General features: G+C 39.6%; 1 protein-coding gene across 3 annotated transcripts; it reads left to right on the top strand.

The window, feature by feature from the left end:
- Positions 1 to 12,066: 12,066 nt before the first annotated feature.
- Positions 12,067 to 23,225, top strand: LOC105482545 (geminin DNA replication inhibitor). Of its 3 annotated transcripts, none has more exons than XM_011742683.3 (7): positions 12,067 to 12,200; positions 14,337 to 14,412; positions 17,855 to 17,932; positions 18,663 to 18,807; positions 21,252 to 21,334; positions 21,617 to 21,727; positions 22,813 to 23,225. In XM_011742683.3, exons 2-7 carry the CDS (start codon positions 14,362 to 14,364, stop codon positions 22,972 to 22,974), a joined length of 630 nt encoding a protein of 209 aa, XP_011740985.2. In that variant the 5' UTR covers positions 12,067 to 12,200; positions 14,337 to 14,361; the 3' UTR covers positions 22,975 to 23,225. The 3 variants fall into 3 exon arrangements, with proteins under 3 accessions (XP_011740985.2, XP_011740987.2, XP_011740986.2); XM_011742685.3 differs by lacking the exon at positions 12,067 to 12,200 and adding an exon at positions 12,266 to 12,385; XM_011742684.3 differs by lacking the exon at positions 12,067 to 12,200 and adding an exon at positions 12,515 to 12,760.
- The last annotated feature ends 2,380 nt before the right edge of the window (positions 23,226 to 25,605 follow it).

Here is a 25,605-nt window from a genome sequence, read left to right as displayed (position 1 = left end):
GGACAAAAGGACTGGCTGATTTCTGGAGGTCCCTACCAATCCAATGATTCTGAGTTTGATTTAATATATTCCTGTGTGGGGAAATGGTATCATTTTTTTCTTTTTTATTAAAATTCCGAAGAACATTACGTAGATATTAATGAAAGTCTAGTTGGCTCAGTAGGTGAGAAAGATCAATACAGGTTGTTAGATGAATGAGTCTTTCAAATTAAAGATCTGCTTTAATTACATTAGATAGCATTGCCACCTAGTGGGTAGTACAAAATTCTTCACAGAACTACACGCCATGAATATTTTTTGGTAAATTATTGTGAATAAGGTTATTAACATTCTGAAACTGAATCTAAACAGACTAGTTCAGGAAGAATTCTGTTGGCCTGGTATTCACTGTATGCAGGAGTTCCAGCTAACTTCTTATCATGAAGTCAGCAGAGATTTCTGATAAGAAAATTTCTCTGAATTTTTTTGTCCTTATAATATATCCCACTAAGGGGGTTATAGAATTATGTGTTCAAAATATACTTGAATAAATTCTTTTTTTTTTTTTCTTTTTTGAGACAGATTTTTGCTCTTATTGCCCAGGCTGGAGTGCAATGGTGCGATCTCGGCTCACTGCAACCTCCACCCTCCAGGGTTCAAGAGATTCTTCTGCCTCAGCCTCCCGAGTAGCTAGTATTACAGGCACCCGCCACCACACCCAGCTAATTTTTTGTATTTTTAGTAGAGATGGGTTTTCACCATGTTGGCCAGGCTGCTCTCGAACTCCAGACCTCAGGAGATCTGCCCACTTTGGCCTCCCAAAGTGCCGGGATTACAGGTGTGAACCACTGCGCCTGGCCTTTATTATTATTATTTTTAAATAAGCAAATACATACACATATTCTTCTTTGTTTCTGTCCTTCATTTAAAAACTTTTTTTAGAGGTGCATTGGCACAATCATAGCTTACCATAACCTCAGACTTTTGGGCTCAAGTGATCCTCCTGCCTCAGCCTCCTGAGTAGCTGGGACTACAGGCACATGTCACTGTGCTTGGCTAATTTTATTTACTTATTTACTTTGTTATTATTATTTTGCAGAGACAGGGTCTTCCTGTGTTGCCCATACTGGTCTCAAACTCCTGGTCTCAAGTGATATTTCTGCCTTGGCCTCCCAAATTGTTGAGATTACAGATGTGAGCCACTGTGCCTGGTGTCTTTATTTCTTTCTTATATAAGAAGGAGAGGTCGGGTGCAGTGGCTCACGCCTGTAATCCCAGCACTTTGGGAGGCTGAGGCAGGCGGATCATGAGGTCAGGAGATCAAGACCATCCTGGCTAACACGGTGAAACCCCGTCTCTACTAAAAATACAAAAAATGAGCCAGGATTGGTGGCAGGCACCTGTAGTCCCAGCTACTTGGGAGGCTGAGGCAGGAGAATGGCATGAACTCAGGAGGCGGAGCTTGCAGTGAGCCAAGATTGTGCCACTGCGCTCCAGCCTGGATGACAGAGCAAGACTCCATTTCAAAAGAAAGGAAAAAAGAAAAAAAATAAGTAGAATAGTATGTATGCTCTTCCACTCTGCTTTTTTTTTTTGTGAGACAGAGTCTCACTCTGTCACCCAAGCTGGAGTGCAGTGGTAGATGGGACTACAGGTGTCCGCCACCATGCCTGGCAAATTTTGTTTTTTGTATTTTTAGTACAGACTGAGTTTCATCATGTTAGCCAGGATGGTCTTGATCTCCTGACCTCGTGATCCGCTGGCCTTGGCCTCCCAAAGTGCTGGGCACTCTGCTTTTTTCATTTAAGGATGTATCCCATAAATCTGTTCATGTCAGAGATCTTAAATTTTTTTCATGGTTCTATAATACTACCTTGTGCAGATATACCATAATTTATTCAACTCATTGCCTATAGATGTGCAATTAGGTTATTTCCAATATTTAGGTATTATAAATAATGCTACAGTGAGAAAGTCCAGAGTAAATTCCTAGAAGTGGATTTGCTACATCCAAAGTCAATGTGCATATAATTGTAGAAATGCCTTGTCAGGGCCAGGCATGGTGGCTCATGCCTGTAATCCCAGCACTTTGGGAGACCAAGGCAGGCAAATCACTTGAGGTCAGGAGTTCGAGACCAGACTGGCCAACATGGTGAAAACCTGTCTCTACTAAAAATACAAAAATTTAACTGGGTGTGGTGGCAGGCACCTGTAATTCCAGCTACTCGGGAGGCCGAGGCAGGAGAATCTCCTGAACCCGGGAGGCAGAGGTTGTAGTGAGCTGAGATCATGCCGTTGCACTCCAGCCTGGGCAGCAAGAGCGAAACTCTGTCTCAAAAAAAAGAAAGAAAGAAAGAAAAAGAAAGAAAGAAAGAAAGCAAGAAAGCAAACAAGCAAGCAAGCAAGCAAGCCTTGTCAGATACAGACAAATTCCCTTCCATAGGGCTTTTAACATTTGACACTCCCATTAGCCATGTGTATGAGTCCTTGTTTTCTTCCAGCCTCATCAGTAGATTATTTTATTAGTTTTTTGTTGCTCTGTAGAAATTTCCACAATCTTAGTGGCTTAAGACAAAACATGTATTATCTCATACTTTCTGCACCACAGGAATCTAAACAAAGTTCAGTTGGGCCCTAAGCTCAGGGTCTTACAGGGCTGTAAACAAATTGCTGGCCAGTGCATTGTTATCTAGAGGCTTCACTGGAGAAGGATTTGCTTCTAAACTCATTCCAATTATTGGGAGAATTCATTTCTTTGGAGACATAACACTCATGGCCACTTGCTTCTTCAAGGCCAGTAAGAGATACGTCAAAAAAAGTCTAAGCCCTCTGTTGAAGGACATCCTAATGATTAAATCAAGGTCAACAGGATAATCTCCCTTTCGATAATTTAAAGTATACTGATTTGGGGCCTTAATTACAATTATAAAATCCCACCACCTTTGCCTTATTGAATAACCTAATCATAGGCATAATATCAGAGGTCAGAGATAATGGGTGGCATTTTAGGATTCTACCTACTGTAAGTATGTTGTCAAACTTTTCTGTAGCTGCTAGTCTGATAGTTGAAATAGTTTCTCGGAGTTTTCATTTGCATGTCTCTTATTCTCAGTAAAGTTGAGCATGGTTTTGTATACTTAAGGACCATTTCTCTATCATTTTCTGTGAACTGTCCATTCCTGTCTTTTGCCCGTTTATCTATTGGGCTGTTGGCTTCCCCCTCTCAATGCTTTATAGCTCTTTAAAAATTAGGGAATGTAGTCTTTTATTTGTGAAAGAAATTCCCTATATTTTCTCTTACTTTATCATTTGTCTTTGCTTATGGAAATCATCTGATTTTTAAAATACAGACAATTTCCATTTTAAGACAATGTGTAGACCACCATTGTGTATGTGAAACAAAATATATTTAATGCCCAGGGGCCACCTTCTAGACCATCTTCAATCCTTTAAATAATTCTGTACTAAAATAATCCCCTAAAGATCCTGAGTATATTATTATTAACATCATCTGAGCCGGGCGCGGTGGCTCAAGCCTGTAATCCCAGCACTTTGGGAGGCCGAGACGGGTGGATCACAACGTCAGGAGATCGAGACCATCCTGGCTAACACGGTGAAACCCCGTCTCTACTAAAAAATACAAAAAAAACTAGCCGGGCGAGGTGGCGGGCGCCTGTAGTCCCAGCTACTCGGGAAGCTGAGGCAGGAGAATGGCTTGAACCCGGGAGGCAGAGCTTGCAGTGAGCTGAGATCCGGCCACTGCACTCCAGCCTGGGCGACAGAGCAAGACTCCGTCTCAAAAAAAAAACAAAAAACAAAAAACAAACAAAAAAAAACATCATCTGAGTCTCAAGTCCCGAAACCTTCATTAGTAATGTGTTTCATCATTTCACTTTTCTTGGCTGTGCTTATACTCATCAAAGAGATGGTTTGTCAAAAAATAAGTTGGTGCAATGTAATTATTATTTATTAATCTGAAGTAAAACAAAAATGAAAAAAAATTGGTGCAAATATTTGTGGTTGCTAAAGTTTTGTTTTGTTTTTGAGATAGAGTCTCACTCGGTCACCCAGGCTAGAGTACAGTTGTGTGATCTTGGCTTACGGCAAACTCCACCACCTGGGTTCAAGCTATTCTCCTGCCTCTGCCTCCTGAGTAGCTGGGACTACAGACGCATGACACCATGCCTGGATAATTTTTGTATTTTTAGTAGAGACAGGGTTTCACCATGTTGGCCATGTTGGTCTTGAACTCCTGACCCAAGGGTGATCTGCCTGCCTCGGCCTCTCTAAGTGCTGGGATTACAGGCATGAGCCATGGCACCCAGTGGTTGCTACCTCCCTATTCCATCATTTAATCCTTTTTAAATTAATATTTTAAAAATTTTATTATTGACCAGGTGCAGTGGCTCACGCGTGTAATCCCAGCACTTTGGGAGGCCAACGTGGGCGGATCATGAGATCAGGAGTTCGAGGCCAGCCTGGCCAACATAGTGAAACTCTGCCTCTACTAAAACTACAAAAAATTAGCTGGGTGTGGTGGCGGGCACCTATAATCCCAGCTACTTGGGAGGCTGAGGCAGGAGAATTGCTTGAACCTGAGGGGCAGAGGTTGCAGTGAGCCGAGATCACGCCAGTGCACTCCAGCCCGGGCAACAGTGCGAGACTCCATCTCAAAAAATAATAATAATAATAAAAATTATTATTGAAAGTTCCAAACATGTGTAAAAGTAAAGAGAGTGAATAAAAAAATCTTCATGTTCTCATCCATACTGGCCTCAGCAGTTACCAACACAAGGCCAATACTGCTTTATTTATACCAATGGTTCTCAACTGGGGATGATTTTGCCCTGCAGAAGGTTATTTGACAATGTCTGCAGACAGTTTTGGTCTTCACAATTGGGATGTACTCCTGGTAGCTAGAGGGTAGAGGCCAGGGATGCTGTTGAACAGCATACAATGCCCAGGACGGCCCCCAGCAACGAACATTTTGCCCAGTCTAAAATGTCAATAGTGCCTATGCTGAGAAAGCTTGATTTATACCTTTTCCCTTGCTTCTCTCAATAATTATTCAAAGAAAATATATGGTACAAAATTTCATCTATAATTACCATTTATAGGTAGAAGCTATTATAATAAAACCCACAATATTGTCATTACAACTAATCTTTTTTTAACCCATTGCTAATCAGGTAACCTTAAACAACTCATATCTTACCATCCCAAAATATTCAGTCAGTGTTCAAATTTCCCTTGGGTATTTTTTAAAAATACAGTGTTTAGTTCAGACAAGATCGATACATTGCATTTGGTAATATGTCCCTTATTTGTACTTGATAACACCTTCCTTCTGCTTTTTATTTTAAAAATATTTTAAAATTAATTACTTTTTTGAGACAGGGTCTCCCTTTGTCACCTACGCTGAAATGCAGTGGTGTAATCATAGTTCACTGCAGCCTCACATTTCTGGGCTCAAGCGATCCTCTTGCCTTAGCCTCCTGAGTAGCTGGGACTACAGGTGTGTGCCATCATGACTGGCTCCTTCTCTCCCTCCTACAACCTCCCATCTTGCTGTTTATTTGTTGAAGATCCAGGTTATTTGTCTTGTTGAATTGCCTACACTTTGGATTTTGCTGATGGCATCCCCATGGTATAGTTTAACATATTTCTCTGTTCCCCAATATTTCCTTAGACTAGCAGTAAATCTCCAATTCAGATTCGATTTTTGGTACAAGTGGTATACTTGTGTTTAAAGGGAGATTTCCAGGAAAAAAGTCAGTGAACCTTTGCTTTCTAAGTATAAGCTGGGAGATCTGGGAAATAAATTCTGAACTCTGACAATCTCATATTAGAAGATTTAGGAGCGAAGAGCATCTTCAGATCTTATATTCTCAGTAGTTTTCTTAGATGGACGCTTCACTTGGGATGATGGCCCTTCTCGGCACTCACCTTAGCCTACAGAGTCCTTTGTAATTTCCTGACTTCTAGGCCAGTGCCTAAAGGAGACAATTGGAGACCAAGATGAATGGCTTCTAATTTCCTGTCAGCCTCTCAACAATTTTGATCTAATTTCTTGGGTATAAGATAATAAACTCCACCTTAGGGACACTGAAAGGACAATATGATTTAAAACAAGGCATTCATGCTATCATTTAGAGGTAAGAACTTTGTAAGAACCAAGTTCTAAAGGAGTATAAGTGTCTTTCTGTGTGAGCACACAGATGCATAGGGATCAACACATCAAAAATCACTGGGGTTGGGTGTGGTGGCTCATGCCTGTAATTCCAGCACTTTGGGAGGCTGAGGCAGGCAGATCACCTGAAGTTAGGAGTTCAAGACCAGCCTGGCCAACATGGTGAAACCCCATCTCTACAAAAATACAAAAATTAGCCAGGCATGATGGCAGGTGCCTGTAATCCCAGCTACTCGGGAATCTGAGGCAGGAGAATCGCTTGAACCCGGGAGGCAGTGATTGCAGTGAGCCAAGATTGTGCCATTGCACTTTAGCCTGGGTGTCAGTACAAGACTCCATCTCAAAAAAAAAAAAAAAAAAAAAAATTTGGAGCTGCAACCAGTTGGAACAATCACTGTCCGGCAGGTGAATATGTAGAAAAAAACTTTGCTGAGTAAGCTTTCTCCAAATTCTCCTGTTAATACTTAGTGCTTGTGAAGTAATTCTGCAGACAGAGGCCAGTCTAGAAGCTTCAGGAAAGGGCAAAGCAGCCAGACTCCTAGTCAGGCTCAGCACCACATCATTAGGACTCAGACACCAGAGGCTTATGCTGTATTTGCTTCAGGAGTGTAAAGGCAGAGACGCTCAGGTCCATCTTTGGGAATGTAACTCTGAAGAACATTCACTGTGAGAAAAGGGGGATGTTTGATGATTGTGATCTGCCTGAGCGATTGTGATCTGCCTGAGCGTAATACCTAACAGTTGGAATTCTCTAGATAAAGCTCCCTGCTAGCTAGTACTATGGCATCTGTGCTTAAAAGTGCTGAGATTCTTCCTCGTTTCTGTTGAGGGAATTTAACCAAAGGACGCTACATTTCTTCATGCCAAGATCTTTTCCTCACAGAGCTATTTAATAAAATCCATAATTTTACCAAAGATAGATTTGGGGGTCAGGGCACTTTTTGCTTTGGGCTTCTTTTTTGATAAGTTTCAAACCATGGATATATGCTTCAAAGCAGGCATTTGTGTCCAATGTAAAAGTGAGAAGATCTGAAATTTTAAAGTTCCAACTGCCTTAAACTAACAAGCAAATTAAAAAGAGAATTGGGCTGGGCATGATGGCTCATGCCTGTAATCCCAGCAGTTTGGGAGGCCAAGGCAGGTGGATCACTCGAACTCAGGAGTTCAAGACCAGCTTGGGCAACATGATGAAACCCTATCTCATGGCCGGGCGCGGTGGCTCAAGCCTGTAATCCCAGCACTTTGGGAGGCCGAGGCGGGCGGATCACAAGGTCAGGAGATCGAGACCACAGTGAAACCCCGTCTCTACTAAAAAAAAAAATACAAAAAGTTAGCCGGGCGCGGTGGCGGGCGCCTGTAGTCCTAGCTACTCAGGAGGCTGAGGCAGGAGAATGGCGTGAACCCAGGAGGCGGAGCTTGCAGTGAGCCGAGATCGCGCCACTGCACTCCAGCCTGGGCAACAGCGTGGAAACCCTATCTCAACTAAAAATACAAAAATCAGCCAGGTTTGGTGACACATATCTGTAATCCCAGCTACTCCGTTGGCTGAAATGGGAGGAGTGCTTGAGCTGAGAAGGTCGAGGCTGCAGTGAGCCGTGATTGCACCACTGCATTCTAGCCTGGGTGACAGAGTGACACCTTGTCTTAAAAAAAAGAAAGAAAGAAAACAAGAATATATTGAATCGATTAGCCTTATTCTATGAGATTCCTGGGTCAGAGACAAGGACTGTAATGCACACAGCAAAAGCAGTAGCCAGAGCTTCATGGTTGTGACAGTTCTTCATATCTTATTCTATAGGAATTACACAGCCCCAGCATTAAAACAAGTAAGTGAACAAAATGAACTAAAACTCTTGTCCATTTGCCTTCAGAATATAGATTAACTTAGTCATTATGACACTTCACAATGAAAAAATTAAGCCATATTTTGTCTTTGCTAATAATTGATCATTTTTCATAAATTTATATTTTGCTTAAATATTGAACTACCTCAGTATTTTTCTTTTTTCTTTTCTTTCTCCCTTTTTTTTTTTTTTTTTTGAGACGGAATCTTCCTCTGTCACCTAGGCTGGAGTACAGTGGTACAAGCTCATCTCACTGCAACCTCCACCTCCTGGGTTCAAGCGATTCTCCTGCCTCAGCCTCCCGAGTAGCTGGGATTACATGTGGGTGCTACCAAACCCAGCTAATTTTTGTATTTTTAGTAGAGATGGGGTTTCACCATGTTAGCTAGGCTGGTCTCAACCTCCTGACCTCAGCTGTTTTCTTTCTTAAGAAAGAATTCAGTGTGAGTCCATAAAGTTAAAAGCAAGTTTATTAAGAAAGTAAAGGAATTAAGAAACGGCTACTCCACAGACACAGTAGCCCTGAGGGCTAATGGTTGACCATTTTTATGGTTATTTCTTTATTATATGCTAAACAAGGGGTGGATTATTCATGCCTCCCCTTTTTAGATCATATAGGGTAACTTCCTGTCGATGCCATGGCATTTGTAAACTGTCACGGTGCTGGTGGAAGTGTAGCAGTGAGGACAACCAGAGGTCACTCTCGTCACCATCTTGATTTTGGTGGCTTCTTTATTGCAACCTGTTTTATCATCACGGTCTTTATGACCTGTATTTTGTGTCAACCTTCTATCTCATCCTGTGACTTAGAATGCCTTAACTGTCTGAGAATTCAGGCCCATAGGTTTTAGCCTTATTTTACCCAGCTCCTAGTCAAGATAGAGTTGCTCCGGTTTACACGCCTCTGACAGTGGATTATGGGCGTAAGCCACTGCACCCAGCCTACCTCAAGATTTTTGTTGGTTTCTTACACATATGCTGTTACTTCCATTCATATTCCATGATCCTCCCCCCTTTTCCTAATGTCCATGAATAATAGCCTATGTCTCTTGTATTATTTTTACATTATTCAAAAAATTTTCTGACAAATTTGTTTTTGGAATACATCCTGTGTTTTCACAAGCATTACTACAGAGGACAGACCTTCCTGAGACTGGTGATGTATAATGTCAAAAGTTTAAAATCTGGATCTCACATATCAAAACTTTCTCAGAAGTTATTCTTATGTTTCATTATGAACATGATAAACAGACTTCCAAAGTGAGGGGGTTTTCACCTCTTGAAAGCTCTTTAACAAGTAGGATCTGCTCAGCATGCTACACAGACAGTAAAGTTGCAGTGACCATAAAAAAGGAAGAGGTCCACACAACTGGGAAGAACTGCACAGGTAGTTTCTTTGTACAGTCTATACTGTTTCCTCCCACTCTGAAGTGAGGAACAAGCAATTGAGAAGTGTAGAATGCAAAAACTGAAAAGCTTTCTGTTACAGGTTGAATTGTGTTCCCAAATTCACCTGTTGATGTCTTAACACCCCAGAGGTAATCAAATTGAAATGAAGTTAATTAGGATGAGCCCTAATGCAATCTGACTGTTGTCCTTATAAAAAGGGGAAATTCGGACATAGAGACGTGCATAGAAGGAAGATGTGCAGAGACATAGGGAGATTAGCCTAATCAAAAAGTGCAAATTGAAGAAATGGAAAACTAGCTCTCATGATCAAGTTAATTTAGCATAAAAGTATAATTGATAGTGAAGGTATAAAGTGTAAAACCATCATTTAAACCTTTCCTCTGTCATTCATAGCTTTCTTGTTTCAGAATTGCAATGGAAGAAGATTTTCCTATTGTGTGGAATTTCATTGAGATGGTATAGAATTTGGGTCTGGGGAAATGTTTGTGTGGCCTCCTTAAACCAGTTGTTGTGATTTTATTGTTAGTGAGTTAATTAGAACAAAGAGATTTTCTTCGAAAACAAAAATATAACAACTAGCAGACCAAAATGTCTTTTGCAATAATAAACTTCTCAGCATCAATACTCACTGCTTTGAAACCCAAAATGAAAATACTCCTTTATAGCAAGAAGAGGAACTATAAGCTTTATGTTTATCATGAATGAATGAACAAACTGTGGAAGTTAGATTTACTATTTTGACTAGTTGGTGTTTCAAAGTCAAACGACATTGCTTTTGCTTACCACTGCTAACCAGAATTCCTTTTTAAAATTTTTTTTTGAGACGAAGTCTTGCTCTGTCGCCCAGGCTGGAATGCAGTGGCAAGATTTTGGCTCACTGCAAGCTCTACCTCCCGGATTCGCGCCATTCTCCTGCCTCAGCCTACCGAGTAGCTGGGACTACAGGCGCCCGCCACCACGCCCGGCTAATTTTTTCTATTTTTTAGTAGAGACAGGGTTTCACCGTGTTAGCCAGGATGGTCTCCATCTCCTGACCTCGTGATCCGCCTGCCTCAGCCTCCCAAAGTGCTAGGATTACAGGCGTGAGCCACCGCGACCGGCCTGCTAACCAGAATTCTTATTCTGGAAACCCAGTCATTTGATAGTTTTCCAGTCAATGGATTGTCTGCTTTAAGAATATGATTTTCTTCTTCTTCTCCTCTCTTTCTTCTTCTTCTTCTTCTCTTCTTCCTCTTCCTCTTCTTCTTTTTTTCAGAGACAGAGGCTTGCTCTGTCACCCAGGCTGGAGTGCAGTGGCGCAATCTCGGCTCACTGCAACCTCCACCTCCCGGGTTCAAGAGATTCTCCTGCCTCGGCCTCTTCAGTAGCTGAGATTACAGGTATCTGCCACCATGCCCAGCTGATTTTTGTATTTTTAGTAGAGGCGGGGTTTCTCCATGTTGGCCAGACTGGTCTCGAACTCCTGACCTCAGGTGCTGCACCCGCCTCAGTCTCCCAAAGTGCTGGGATTACAGGCGTGAGCCACCAAGCCTGGTTGATAATTTTATAAAATAAAAAAAAGCAGGCGGGGTGCAGTGGTGGTGGGCGCCTGTAATCCCAGCTACTCGGGAGGCTGAGGCAGAGAATCGCTTGAACCGAGGAGGCGGAGGTCGCAGTAAGCCGAGATTGCGCCACTGCGCTCCACTCTGGGTAACAGAGTGAGACTCCGTCTCCAAAAAAAAAAAAAAAAAAAAAGTAAAAGAAAAGAAAAGGCAGGCTGGGCGCGGTGGGAGGCCGTAATCCCAGCACTTTGGGAGGCCGAGGCGGGTGGATCACCCGAGGTCAGGAGTTCGAGACCAGCCTGACCAACGTGGTGAAACCCTGTCTCTACTAAAAAATACAAACATTAGCCGGGCGTGGTGGGAGGCACCTCTAATCCCAGCTACTCGGGAGGCTGAGGCAGGAGAATCGCTTGAACCCAGGGGGCAGAAGTTGCAGTGAGCCGAGATCGTGCCACTGCACTCCAGCCTGGGTGATGGAGCGAGACTCCGTTTCAATTAAAAATAATAATAATAAAAAAAACAAATAAAGAAAAGGCTAGACGTAATTATTACCAAGATGTTTCTGCTCCTTCAAACTGCAACAGCAGTTGTAATTTCAGTGCCTAGAACAGTAATTGGCACGTATAAGGCGCTCAATGAATAGCTGCAGGATTAACTGATCATTGTCTCCCTGAACAATTCCTCCTGCACCATACCATAGTCAAAACACAAAAAGCCAAAATATAAAAGCCCCTAATACAACTACGAGTCCGTGGAGCCAGGGCTTTACACAAATGTATGTCGTGTACTACATATTAATACATATGCACATACAATATTTTGTTCTTCCGGTGTTAACGACTAATGGAGGCAAATCTTTCTCCCTTTCGTAAAGGGCTAAAACTTTGCATTTTAAGGAAGTTCCGAGAGCTGGGTCAGAGGGGAGGGTCAAAGGGCACAGACTTCCCAGGTAGCAGAAAATCCCCACGGTCTTAGTACTCGCTACTGTCGAACGCGCAGGCGCAGGAAGGGGCGGGACCGAGGGGAGAGGCGATTCGCGGGATTCCAGAGGCCCCGCCTCTCGCTGCGTCAGTTGGTCACGTGGTTGTTCGGCGCTGGCAAGCGGAGTTGGTGGGGCTTTGCTGCAGAGCGCGCGGGACACTCCAGCGACAGTGGGGATCAGCGTAGGTGAGCTGTGGTCTTTTTCGAGGTGCTGCAGCCACAGCGTTCGCTACGAGGATTGAGCGTCTCCACCTAGTAAGTGTGCAAGAGGCGGCAGGAAGTGGGTACGCAGGGGCGCAAGGTGCACAGCCCCTAGACGACTCGGTTTCGTTCCGGCCACCCTCTGAAGCCGCGTCCTACTTTGACAGCTGCGGGGCCGCGGCCGGGGTAAGGGCGAAGGGGTTGTTGAACGGTCGCTGGTGGCGCGGCAGGGTAAGGAGGTGAGTCAAGGGACTGCCCCATTGGCTGGGTCGGGTTTGGCGCGCTCTCACTTCCACGCTCCCTATTGGCTGGCTGGCGCAGTTCCCGGGTCGCGCGCCGCGGTTGGTAGGTCGGGCGCGCGGGGCCACACTGCCCGCCCCCTAGCCTGGCGCTGGGCCTCCGGGACCAGCTGGCTGGGTCCGGGCTTGGGGAGTGCAACGCTGGTGAGGGACTCAGCCTGGGCGTGCCTAGCTGTGGGGTTGAGGCTAGGCATCCATCCTCTTGGCAGTTAAGTGGCTGGTCCTGATCTGAGGGATCTGCAAATTTGGCTCATGGGAAGAGGTCGCTGAATTCTGCGTCTCCCATTAAACGGATACTGGCGTTGCTGATACGAGGTTCGCATGGATCCCTGTCCTATGCCGGGGTTTTTAATCTAGCTATTAAAGAAACTAGAGAATAACAAGCAAGTAAGGGTGCAAGGTCGCTGATAGGCGTGGGAAACTTGTGAAGGATTAGACTGCTAAGTGGTTTTCAGCTTTTTTCATACTAAAGTACATTTTACATCGCAACCTAGGACACAGCCATCTAACCAACTGAGACGTTGATGGAAGCACTATTTCTCATCTTTTCAATTCCATTCTGTTCAGTTGCATTTTTCTAAGCAGTGTTGCTCATGATTAACTAAATGATTTTGAGATCACGACCCACGACCCACAGTTTGAAGAACATTGCCTGGGGTCTGTTTACTGGGGCCCAAACCGCATTTTCTTAACATTAAATGCAGTAGAAAATAGCAGGGTGCCCGCACAAATTAGATTGTTTTGTTTTCTAAGCTTTTTTTTTTTTTTTTGTGAGACGGAGTCTCACTCTGTTGCCCAGGCTGGAGTGCAGAATCTCGGCTCACTGCAGCCTCCACCTGTCGGCTTCAAGCGATACTTCTGCCTCAGCCTCCCGAGTAACTGGGACTACAGGCGAGCACCACCGTGTCCGGTTGATTTTTGTATTTTTGGTAGAGACGGAATTTCACCACGTTGGCCAGGCTGGTTTCGAACTCCTGACCTCAGGTGATCCGTCTGCCTCGACCTCCCAGCACTTTGGTGATCACTCAGGCGATCCGCCTGCCTCGACCTCCCAAAGTGCTGGGATTACAGATGTAAGCCACCGCGCCCGGCCTGTCCTCAGCTTTTTTGTTTGCACATGTGTGTGCGCGCGCGCCAGGACACAAGGTAAAATGTATTAATGTTAGAAAAGCCACTGCACTGAGTAAAGGCATGGCCACAAAAATTAGGGACATCTATCGAGTAGGCACAGGCGCAGACACGGTGGGGGGTAGTGGGCAGTGGAGGAGCAGTTCAGATGCTGAGTTTGTTGTGAGTTTGGCCAGTGGTCTAGTTAATCACATTACATATATCCCTTTCTACCTTTTCCCTCTTTCTTGCTTGTTAGTACTTCAGTTCATGTTACTGGTTAAACATTTCCTACAGATGTAAATGCATGATCTCATTTGACCTGATATTAAGTCAGTATTAAGTTATTGTCAGAGCCGAGTTTATTATACCTTAAATCTGTCTTTGAAGCAGGAAAGTTAAGATGTTGCTCTTTAGGATGGACCTGGGCATACCCTAGTGTCTGTATATTTTGCTATTTCTGGTGACTATTTCTCAGATCTTTGAGAGCCCTGTATTTAATCCAGGACAATACGTTTAGAAATGTTAAACCAGTTTTAAAAATTGGTTTAAAATACATTAATTTCATTTTTTCAGACATAATTATTATGTGTGTATATATGTAAAATATAGATATCAAGAGTCATTAACTTTAGTCACCTTAGTCATTGACAGGGCTGAGTTTGGATTAAGAGAGAAAAAATAATAGTTCTACTGTACAATAGTATAATTTTTATGATTGTAAGTATTTTAAACCTAGACTCCACCTTCAGGGGTGCAAACCATATTGTTTTTTAATTACTAGTCTTCTGTGCTGCACCATCTACATAATGAATCCCAGTATGAAGCAGAAACAAGAAGAAATCAAAGAGAATGTAAAGGTATGTGATTGAATAACTTTAATTTCTTTTGTAGAAAGCATGGGGTTAAAATAAAAGTATTTTGACATGATTTAGCCAAATTTAGCCTGGCTGTAAGCCTTGAGTTAGTCAGAGGATGAGTAACAATAGAGAACGTTTTAAAAAAACTAATTACGGTAGAATATTAAGTGTGACCCAAGAATGTGGGTTGTCTCTTATTTTGGTCTTTCAACAGTAGTCTGTAGTTTTCAGAGCATGAATTTTACACAATTTGTGTTAAATTTTTTCCTAAGTATTCGTTTTGAGGTTATTGTGAATGGAACTGTTTCCTTAATTTCATTCTCATTTGGTCATTGCTACTGCATAGGAAAAGAGTTGACTTTTGTATCTTGATTTTGTGTCCTGAAACCTTACTGAACTTGTTTATTAGTTCTAATTGTTTTTTAGTAGATTCTTCAGGATTTTCTTTTCTTTTTGAATTTTCTCTGTGAAGATTCCAGAAGTATCTTTAGGATTTTCTATGTATAAGATTTACTCCTTTGTTTCTACTCTTATATTTCATGAAATGATGTTATTAAAATCCCTTGTGTATATCTTCAGAATTAAGGGTCTTTGACCACAGACATGTTTTGCATTATATTACACATTTTTCTAGAGTATACCGTATTCATTACCATCTAACCTATTTGATTTGCAATACTTTTTGAATCCCTATATGATAGTTTCACTGGAAATCTTATTCCAAGTATTTATTGTTACGACAACAGGACAGAGTTTGTTTAGTTTTGGGTTTATAATTTTGACTAGATTCATATTTATGGTTCTAAGTGAATTTACAATTTAGCTAGGTCCTTCCATACAAATTAGTATGAATACCTTGGGAATTGGACCACATCTTCAGGAAAATTATCAATTTATGGGTTTAAATTAAATAAAGAGCCAGGTGCCCATGGTGGCTCATGCCTGTGATCCCAGCTACTTGGGAGGCTGAAGTAGGAGGATTGATTGAGCTCAAGAGTTTGAGAACAGCTTGGGCAACAAAGGGAGACCTTGTTTCTAAAAAACCATAATTTTTACCAGTGGTGGCACCCACTGGTAATCCCAGCTACTGGGAGGCCGAGGTGTGGGAGGAATTGCTTGAGCCTAGGAGTTTGGGCTTCGGTGAGTTGTGATTGCTTCACTGCACTCCAGCCTGGGTGACAGAGTAAGACCCTGTACCTAAAAAAAAAGTTTTAATATTAAGTAAGCTAAATCGAGTACTTAAAAGCCATTGATAAGTATAAGCAAGTACTCCAGCCTGGGTGACAGAGTAAGACCCTGTACCTAAAAAAAAAGTTTTAATATTAAGTAAGCTAAATCGAGTACTTAAAAGCCATTGATAAGTATAAGCAAGTACCTTTTGAAGGGTTTTTTGTTTGCCTTGCTTTTCTTAGGATTCTTACATTATTTTTCTTGAATAATAGTTCGCATTGACAATTTGTGAATTTGATTCCATTAGCTTCCATTTAGGATGATGGCATCTTCCCACAGTGCTTTGTGTGTGATTATTTAAAATTTTTGTTATGAAATTTTTGAAATATTTAAAAGTAGAGTCAGTATTTTAATTTACTTCCTCAACTTCAGCAATTACCACTATATGGCCAATTTGGTTTCATCTGTGTCCTTATTTACTCCACTTTTCCTTCAGTGGATTAGTTTGAAGCAAATCACAGCCAAATAATTTATATATTTCCAGCAGATTACATTTTTTAAAAAGTCTTGTGTTTACTAGCTACAGTAAAACTATCTTGAATATAAAGGTTACTGGGTTCTGTTTGGTTTTGGTTCTACCTCCAAAACTGAGACCTTGGGTGGGTTAGCATTTCAGCCTCAGTTTACTCATCTGTAAATTGAGGGAACTGGACTAGAACTAGATCATTGTGAGTTGTATGCAAAATTCTGTGTGAATGTGCTTTTATGTGAATTTTTTGCGGGAGAGGATTCACATAAATAGTTTTCCAAAAAGGTTAAGACCCATTAATATACAAGAAACTTTCTGGCTTTAAGAGTCTATTATTCCAATGCATACTCTATATACAGAAAATAATAATAATAATATTACATTGTTTTGGGCCTATACAGCTTATGTAAATAAAAGTTAAATCTTGGAAATGGTCTTTTTTTTTTTTTTTGGTGACAGTAATTTAGCTTGCTTCTTTGACCATTATTAACAGCAAGCATTTAAATAAATTAACACCTCTTACTAGTAAGGTTCCAACGTTACATTTTCTTTTATTTGTCTGCAGACTGTTGACTAATCTATAATCTAAATTATATCTGAAATGTTGGTATAATATTTGTTCTCCCAGTAGCTGGCGTTTGTCCTTCAGTTAAATGGTGAGATAATAATCAGCAGTAGCAACTTGACCGTGGGAAAGGTGAACTCTTGTCATGTGAGGTACAGTGTGGAATCAGTAACTTTCTCACGCTGGTGTGGTATCATGTTCTTGCTAACCTTGTTTGAGTATTCACCATTGTTTGCTATCCCATGGTGGCAGTATAACTAATGATATTTTGCAAAAATAAGAGAGAACTTTCAGGTCATGAAATATACAGGAAGTTATTTACATATTACAAGGAAGGCAATATTTTTACCAAAACAATAGCTTGGGCATTTTAGAGTAGTTTAGTATGCCTCAGGCACTGACATATTAGCCGCCTTCTAATGAATGGGCTTGAAGCAGAACTGCTTCTACTATCAGGTAATGGTTGAGGGGGGATGTCTATCACACATGTACTTTGTTTTGTGTAAAGTATGTTCTGGAAAATTACATTATTTTGGTGAGTACATATAAGTATTTGGGGGATATTCATGATTTAAGGAGGCCTGAGATGAATCTTTTTGATTAGGGAAAGAAATATTTTACAGTGTAAATGATTAACCTTTTCTCCCAGTTGACTGTTTGGTGAGTTCATACCATAAATGTTACGATGTTTGGTTTTATGAAAGAGTACCTGTAAGATTTTAGTTTTTGTGTGGAAGATTTTTCAGAGACAATACAGATATCCTTCTTGTATTAGAATTTTGTCATACATGGTTTGAACTGTTCATTGGAGCTGAGGAATTTTGTTATGTTTGTTTTAACTAGATATGATTAACAAAATGACCATAGCAAGAGCATACATTGAAATGAGAGAAGTTACGTGTGTTTGTGTCTAGTTTGGGTAATATGATTCATTCTTAAGAATTCTTCAAACTTTATTGTAATTTTTGGAAATAAGTTTGTCAGTTGATTAAACCAGTGTCTTGTTCATAGGTAACCTTATAAAATTATATAGCTGACCAAATGTTTGTATTCTTAGTGTTTCTTTCCCCCCCCTAAATTATAGAAGGACTAAGAGTAACACTCCATACAGAAACTCAGTAACTAAATAACCATATTGCAACTCAGTAACAAGATAATGAATTATCTTGACTTTTTAGAATAGTTCTATCCAAAGAAGAACTCTGAAGATGATTCAGCCTTCTGCATCTGGATCTCTTGTTGGAAGAGAAAATGAGGTATGCACTATATGGCTAAAATAGGGTACTGGTGATACAATGTCTACATTAAAAACATTTCTACTATTTTCTTGGTCAGAAACACATAAATTGTTGAAATTTGAAAATAATTTGGGAATAACAATTATATATTTCCCAAAGAAGTGATTCTGGTTTTAATTGTTCAATTTAAGAAGTTCGCCCGGTATGGTGGTTCACGCCTGTAATCCCAGCACTTTGGGAGGCCGAGGTGGGTGGGTTGCCTGAGGTCAGGAGCTTGAGACAAGCCTGGCCAACAAGATGAAACCCCATCTCTACTAAAAGTACAAAAACATTAGCCAGTTGTGGTGGCACACACCTGTAATCTCAGCTGCTCGGAAGGCTTGAGGCAGGAGAATCACTTGAACCCGGGAGGTGGAGGTTGCAGTGAGCCGAGATCACACCACTGCACTCCAGCTTGGGTGACAGGGTGAGACTCCGTCTAAAAAAACAAATTAAAATTAAAATTAAAAAAAATAAATAATTTCAGCTAAGCTCTAGACCCCAGTCTAATCCAAAATAATTGTTGCAAATAAAATTCCTAAAATGTTACTATACATTTTGGTAGAATTTTTAATTGTATAACTTTTTTAAAGATCCAGAGATGTAAAAAAGATACGCGTTCTCTTTTTTTAATACATAAATGAAAAACCACCTAATTTCTTGTTAATTAAATCAAAGTAAATACCATTGATAAGTGTTTTCATTATAGCTGTCCACAGGCTTATCCAAAAGGAAACATCGGAATGACCAGTTAACATCTACAACTTCCAGCCCTGGGGTTATTGTTCCAGAATCTAGTGAAAATAAAAATCTTGGAGGAGTCACCCAGGAGTCATTTGATCTTATGATTAAAGGTACGAAAAAATAGATAACTTTTGTCTTAAAATTTTAAATTATAAGGAAGAATTTGTTAATACTATTATGAATTCTGCCAATTACCGTAATCTGGGGTTAGTATAACAGCACTATAAAGGTTTTTGTGTGACCATTTGTTTGACAAGATCCATGTGTGGATGAAATGTTAGGAAAAGGAGGCCCAGTGCAGTGGCTCACGCCTGTAATCCCAGCAATTTAGGAGGCTGAGGCAGGAGGATGGCTTGAGTCTAGAAGTTTGAGACTAGCCTGGACAATACAGTGAGGCTCTATCTGTATGAAAAAATTAGCGGAGCATGGTGGCTTGTGCCTGTATTCCCAGCTACTCAGGAGGCTCAGTCAGGAGGATCACTTGAGCCTAAGAGTTTGTGGCCTCAATGAGCTATGATAGCACCACTGCACTCCAGCCTGGGAGACAGGGCAAGACCCAGTCTCTGAAGGAAAAGAAAAGGGTGGGGGGAAAGGATAGTTATTAATATGACAGCTCTGATATTGGATTGCCTTGTAAGAGTTTACAAGACTTGGAAATAGGTTTTTTAGAAGAAAAATGTTTAGATAATAAGTTGAAGTATGAAAGGAATTTGAATATTCCAGGAGAGTATGGCGTAAGGAAACCAATAAAAATATGAAGAGAGTGAAGATGAATGAGAAGAATTATGCCTGTAATAAATACTAGTTTTTAATGGAATGGCAGTATACATCAGAAGAAGCAACTGATGTTTTACAAACATTATGGAAGATTATTATTTCTGTGTGAATTATAGGTCATTGGATGTTAATTACTAATAATAAAATTGAGGCCTAGAGAAGTTAATTGACTTGCTCAAGGTCACAGTAACATTTGGGCTCATTTTGAATTGCCTTGAAGACAGGAAGAAGAGAAGTAGACAGTACGATTTTTATTAGGAAAAATTAGGAAAGGTTGACTGGATAGAAATAAAGAAGCTCTTTAAAAATATTGTAGATTAAAGAGCAGGATTTGTGACACTCATATCTGATTAAGTTAAAAATTACATCAAGGATTAGTTAAAATAAACTAAAGTTAAATATCAAGACAAATAACTATATATCATACTGCTAATATAACCACAGGTGGAAAACATTATCCATGTAACCCTTTGGCATATATGGTAAAAATTAAAATAATTGCAAAGAAATCTCAAACTTTATTACATTTGTTGTTTGAACTTTGTTATATTCGTTGGCAGTGGTATTATTGTAATTTTGAGGAAAAAAAAATTGTGTATATTTTAGGATTGAGCAAATGAGTAACATTTTGAAGTATTACATTTCCTAGCACTGCCCCTAAATAGGTAGAAACACACTACACCTCTGTAGCAAGGAGCACACCCTGCATCCAGTTCTTGGTTTGTAAACACTATTCTTCACTAGAGTTCCTTGGAGAAATTGCTGATTCCAGGTCAGGGGCAGGGAAACTTTAGGTGATCATGGATTATCTTGTGACAGAAAATAAGGAAGTACTCAAAAACGGGTGGACATGTTGAAAGAACACACGTAATCTTGGAAGGATTCTCACAGACTAAAGTTGGGAAAATTTGAGCATCAAAATGAATAACGACAAGAATGGATTATAATGCATTGAATACAAAAGGATGTATGAGTCCATACTGATAAATTTTCTTTTAAATTGGGGTAGGAAAAGTTTTTATTTACAGAATAATGCTAACTACTACATGTAGAAGGAATTACATAAGTGAAAAAAATCGATTTTCCATCCGCTGTATAAGTAATAGATAAAAGCCGGAAACATCAATCATCAGTGGAATTAAACTTAGGTAAAAAGTTGTTGGAGAACAGGGTATTGACAGTCTCAAATATTTTACTCTACAGATCATTAGTTAATTACTAAGGGAAAAAGTTATCCTTACAAGGCAGAAATCTGATAGATAGCATCTTAATCAAATGATCAAATTTAACATCTTCAATATCATGACAAATTGGCATGTGCTTCTTGATGATACACTGAGGATACATACTTACATAGTATTCTTATACTATACTTATATAGTATTCCTGCCGAAAATGTTTAGTTTGAATCTAATCATGGAGATAGAAATAAAAAATTCAGGACAGTGTACAAAATAACTGATTGGACTTTGTAAAAATGTCATTGTTACATAAAAAGACATGACCTCACAAAACAAATGTGTTGCAAAAATCTTTAATAATCTAGGTGGAAGAGATATACCTATTGTACTTTTGTTGTAATTCTTCTGAAGGATTGAAATCTTTGAAATGTTGGGGAAAATAGAAGAATACTGATTTTATTTTCTAACTTTAATCTTTTAAAAATGAGTATTACTAAACAATATGGGAGGGTACTAAGATTGGAAATTTTTTTGAAACAAATTACTGGGTTTTGACAGTAATGATTTTTAAAGTTATATGTAAAATATTATTTTAGAAAATCCATCCTCTCAATATTGGAAAGAAGTGGCAGAAAAACGGAGGAAGGCGCTGTATGAAGCACTTAAGGAAAATGAGAAAGTATGTATTGAATATCATTTGTACCATTTTTAAAAATTCCAGGATTGTTTTACTCTTGCTGCTTAGCATATTTTGTTAGAGCAATATGAGCTGGCTTTAATATTGGCTTAAGAAAAGTTTAAGTAAAAAGGCAGCTCTTGACAGAATTACACAAAATGAATCCTGTTGTATTGAGAGTTAATTCTATGCTGCATGTCTTCCATGTTATATACTTGGAGGCATGTAATTTGATTTATAGCACAGCAAATCTATAGAATACTGAACTTTATTTATGTAATATAGCTTCATAAAGAAATCGAACAAAAGGACAACGAAATTGCCCGCCTGAAAAAGGAGAACAAAGAATTGGCAGAAGTAGCAGAACATGTACAGTATATGGCAGAGCTAATAGAGGTAGGTAATTTAATAGTTACCTAGTTCAAATTTATGTATTTGTCTATAAAGTTCAGGTAGTATATAGTGTGATCCCTTTGAAGTGTGTGAGCTCTGGAATCAGATTTCCTGGATTTGAGACTTAACTTCCTTCCTAACACCATTAAGTTTGCTGGGTAGAGTGGGTTTATCCGGTCAGGGCTTCATCTTCCTCATCCATAAAATGAGAGTAATGATGATGCCTACCTTATAGACTTGTTATGAGAATTAAATGAGTTATAATAGATGGACAGTTGCAAGGAGTATTTGCAGAGAGTAAAAGTTCAGTAACTTAATTATTATTACGAAGCCAAAGACCATCTTTTTTTGGAAGAGTTATTAAAAGGAATTATCCCTGGAAAATAGGTATAGAAAATTATTTCATAGTTGACACATTTTTAGATAGTTTTAATTTTAATACCAGCTTGACATTACTGTCATTTATAAAATTGCTAATTTGTACACTAAATAAGTTTTGTGGTTTTATCTGACTTTAAAACATTTTGTAAGTAGCTAATGTGTTTGTTAAGAATTAGCCTGTTAAGTGTTGCTTTATCAGACTTGACCTTAAAAAGGTTTTAAGATTTATTTATTCATGTTTGCAAAAAGTTTGTCTTGCTGATAGGAAGAAAGTTTTTCAAATCAAAACTTTTCATGTAACTGAATTGTGACCTTACATTTGAGACCCATGATAGAATTAATGTTTGGAGTTTTCATTTGGAAATACTATGGTAACTCTCTTAACTGCCTTAAAAGTATTAATCCACAGCTGATTGGAAATGTAGAACACCTGGTTGTCCCTGCAGCTGATTGGGAAAGTACCTGTTTATAGTCTGCAATCATTTCAGTGCTTTTTTAAAAAAAGGCAAATTATTAAACACTTTGCTGACTATAATCTAGTGTGGTAGAGACTTTGATATCACACTGTTTATAAATGAATTTATTGAGGGGCAAGATGAAAAAAATCTCATAGCTATATTGGTATGCTATACGGGTCAGCTATATCAATATGCTGATCAACTTAGGTTTTAACATTTTTACAATAAATTATTGGTTTATTCTTTAAGAGACTGAATGGTGAACCTCTGGATAAATTTGAATCACTGGATAATCAGGAATTTGATTCTGAAGAAGATACTGTTGAGGATTCTGTAGGGGAAGACTCAGAAATTGGCACATGTGCTGAAGGAATTGTATCTTCCTCTACGGATGCAAAGCCATGTCTATGAAATGCATTAATATTTGACTGTTGAGAATTTTACTGCCGAAGTTTACCTCCACTAGTTCTTTGTAGCAGAGTACGTAACTACATAATGCCAATTCTGGAATCAAGCTTCCTTGTTTGAATCCTGGGACCCTATTGTATTAAAGTACAAATACTATGTATTTTTAAACTATGATGGTTTATGTAAATAGGATTTTCTCAGTTGTCAGCCATGACTTATGTATATTACTAAATAAACTTCAAACTCCTGTTGAACATTGTGTATAACTTAGAATAATGAAGTATAAGGAGTATGTGTAGAAAATTTGTCTGTTTCTATGCTTTTATGTTGTTCTCTTTCCATTCTTTTGCTAACTACCTTGGAGAAAACAAGGAAAAAACGAACTTAAAGTATTTAGACTGAGATAGCTGAGGTTTTAACTCCCAAACTTTGTTGTACCTCAAGCTCACTGTAGACACTATTGATATTAACAGGTAGTTTTATGGAATGGAGCATGAGAATCTTTTTTCCAAAAGCTTTTCAAGTGAATGTGATTAGCCAGTGAGAGGCTCAACTGGCTAGCAGGATCAGACTATTCTTGGAAGCTTAAAATGATGGATGATGATAATAATCCTAGAGAAACAAAGTGAGGAGTGGGTGAAAGTTCGACAGAAAAAACAGGAATAGCTGAAAATTATGGAGCTTTTCTATTTCACATATTGGTGTAGTGCAAAGTATGTAAATATTGAATAAGAGTAGGGTCAGATTCATCAGGGATTTCCCATATATACTAAGTTTTAAAGGAGGAAAAGTACAAACTAGGGGTATGCAGCACTGGAATTAAAGTTCTGTGAGAGGCATACAAGTAGTTTTGTATAAATTGGCAATAAAGAGCAATGTCATGCTTTATGCATTTTTAACTCCCTTTGAGATGGAGTCTTGCTCTTGTTGCCCAGGCTAGAGTGCAATGGCACCATCTCAGCTCACTGCAACCTCTGCCTCCCTGGTTCAGGTGATTCTGCCTCAGCCTCCGGAATAGCTGTGATTACAGGTGCCTGCCACCACACCTGGCTAATTTTTGTATTTTTAGTAGAGACGAGGTTTCACCATGTTGGCCAGGCTGGTCTCGAACTCCTGACCTCAAGTGATCCGCCCACTTTGGCCACCCAAAGTGTTGGGATGACAAGTGTGAGGCACCACGCCTGGCCTCAAGCTTTTGAAAGGATTGTTTGAGGTAAGTATCCTTACAGAACCTTAATTTTCTCTCTTTTTTTTTTTTTTTTTTTTGAGACAGGGTCTCACTCTGTCACCCAGGCGGGAGTACAGGGGTGCAATCTCAGCTCACTTCAGCCTCCACCTGCTGGGCGCAAGTGATCTTCCTACTTTAGCCTCCCAAGTAGCTGAGACTACAGGTGCGTGCCACCACACCCGGCTAATTTTCTGTATAGACGGGGTTTCGCCACGTTGCCCAGGCTAGTCTTGAATTCCTGGCATCAAGCGATCCGCCTGCTTCATCCTTCAAAGTGTTGGGATTATAGGCGTGAGCCACTGCACCTGGCCTTAATTTTCTTTAATACTGAGATAAAGCCTGCCTCACAGTGTTATCATGAAGATTAAAACCTTTAGTGTCTGGACTAAGTGCCTTAAAAATGGAAGCTATTATTAATCTATAACAACATTGTCCAGTAGAACTTATTGGGATGATGAGAATATCTGCTGTACAGTATGGTAGCCATTCCTGTGTGGCTGTTTAGCACTTGAAGTGTGGCTAGTGTGAATGAGGTATGGACATTTTGATTTAAGTCACTACAAGAAGCTAGTGGCAGTTACGTTATTGTGGCTCTGTATGTTTCAGGTTTGGATCACTAGCCTAAAGATAGAATTAAAGAATAGGTGAATTAATTTTAAAAAAGGAATTGAAGAATATTCTGGATTAGAGCACGAGGAGAATCAGCTGAGAGGCCTTTAGCATGCTTAAGAAAGAAAATAGGTAAGTAGAATAGGGACTCGGCAAATAGAAAGTATTTTTGTAAAATGCCAGGATTTGATGGTGTGGAGCAAAAGGAGAGGGAATTGAAGGGGATTAAAAAACTGAGGTAGTAGCTAAAACCATAAAACTTCTAGAAGATTATATAGAAAATTCTTAGTGACTTTGGGTTTGGCAGAGAGTTCTCAAAATAGGAAACAAAAAAGCATAAACTTTAAATTTAACTTTGTAAATTTTAAAAACTTTCTGAAAGGCAAGCAAATGAAAAGGCAAGAGCAGACTGGGGGAACATATTTGTAGAACATAGCCAACAAAGTATTTGTATCTGTAAAGAACTGGGATATATATGAGATGGAAAATAAGTGCATGAAAAGATGCTTAATGTAATGCTCAACATTAGTCATCAAGGAAGTGCAAATTAAATGACAACCAGGTAACTGCTACATACCTTTCAGAATTGTTTTAAGTTTGAAAAATAAAAACTATATCAAGTGTTAAGGATGTGAAGCATCTGAAACCCTCCTGCAGTGGTGGTGGCAATGTTAAATGCTACAACTGCTGTAGAAAAGCTGAACAATTCCTTGAAAGTTATACATACACATTTTATATGACTCAGCCATTCCACCCCTGGTTATTTACCCAAGAGAAACGAAAGCATATGTCCACAT

The sequence above is a fragment of the Macaca nemestrina genome, chromosome 5 (assembly GCF_043159975.1).
Source record: "Macaca nemestrina isolate mMacNem1 chromosome 5, mMacNem.hap1, whole genome shotgun sequence".
NCBI lineage: Eukaryota > Metazoa > Chordata > Mammalia > Primates > Cercopithecidae > Macaca > Macaca nemestrina.
Note: the sequence above shows the minus strand (reverse complement) of the source record. Positions and strands in the feature narration are given on the sequence as shown.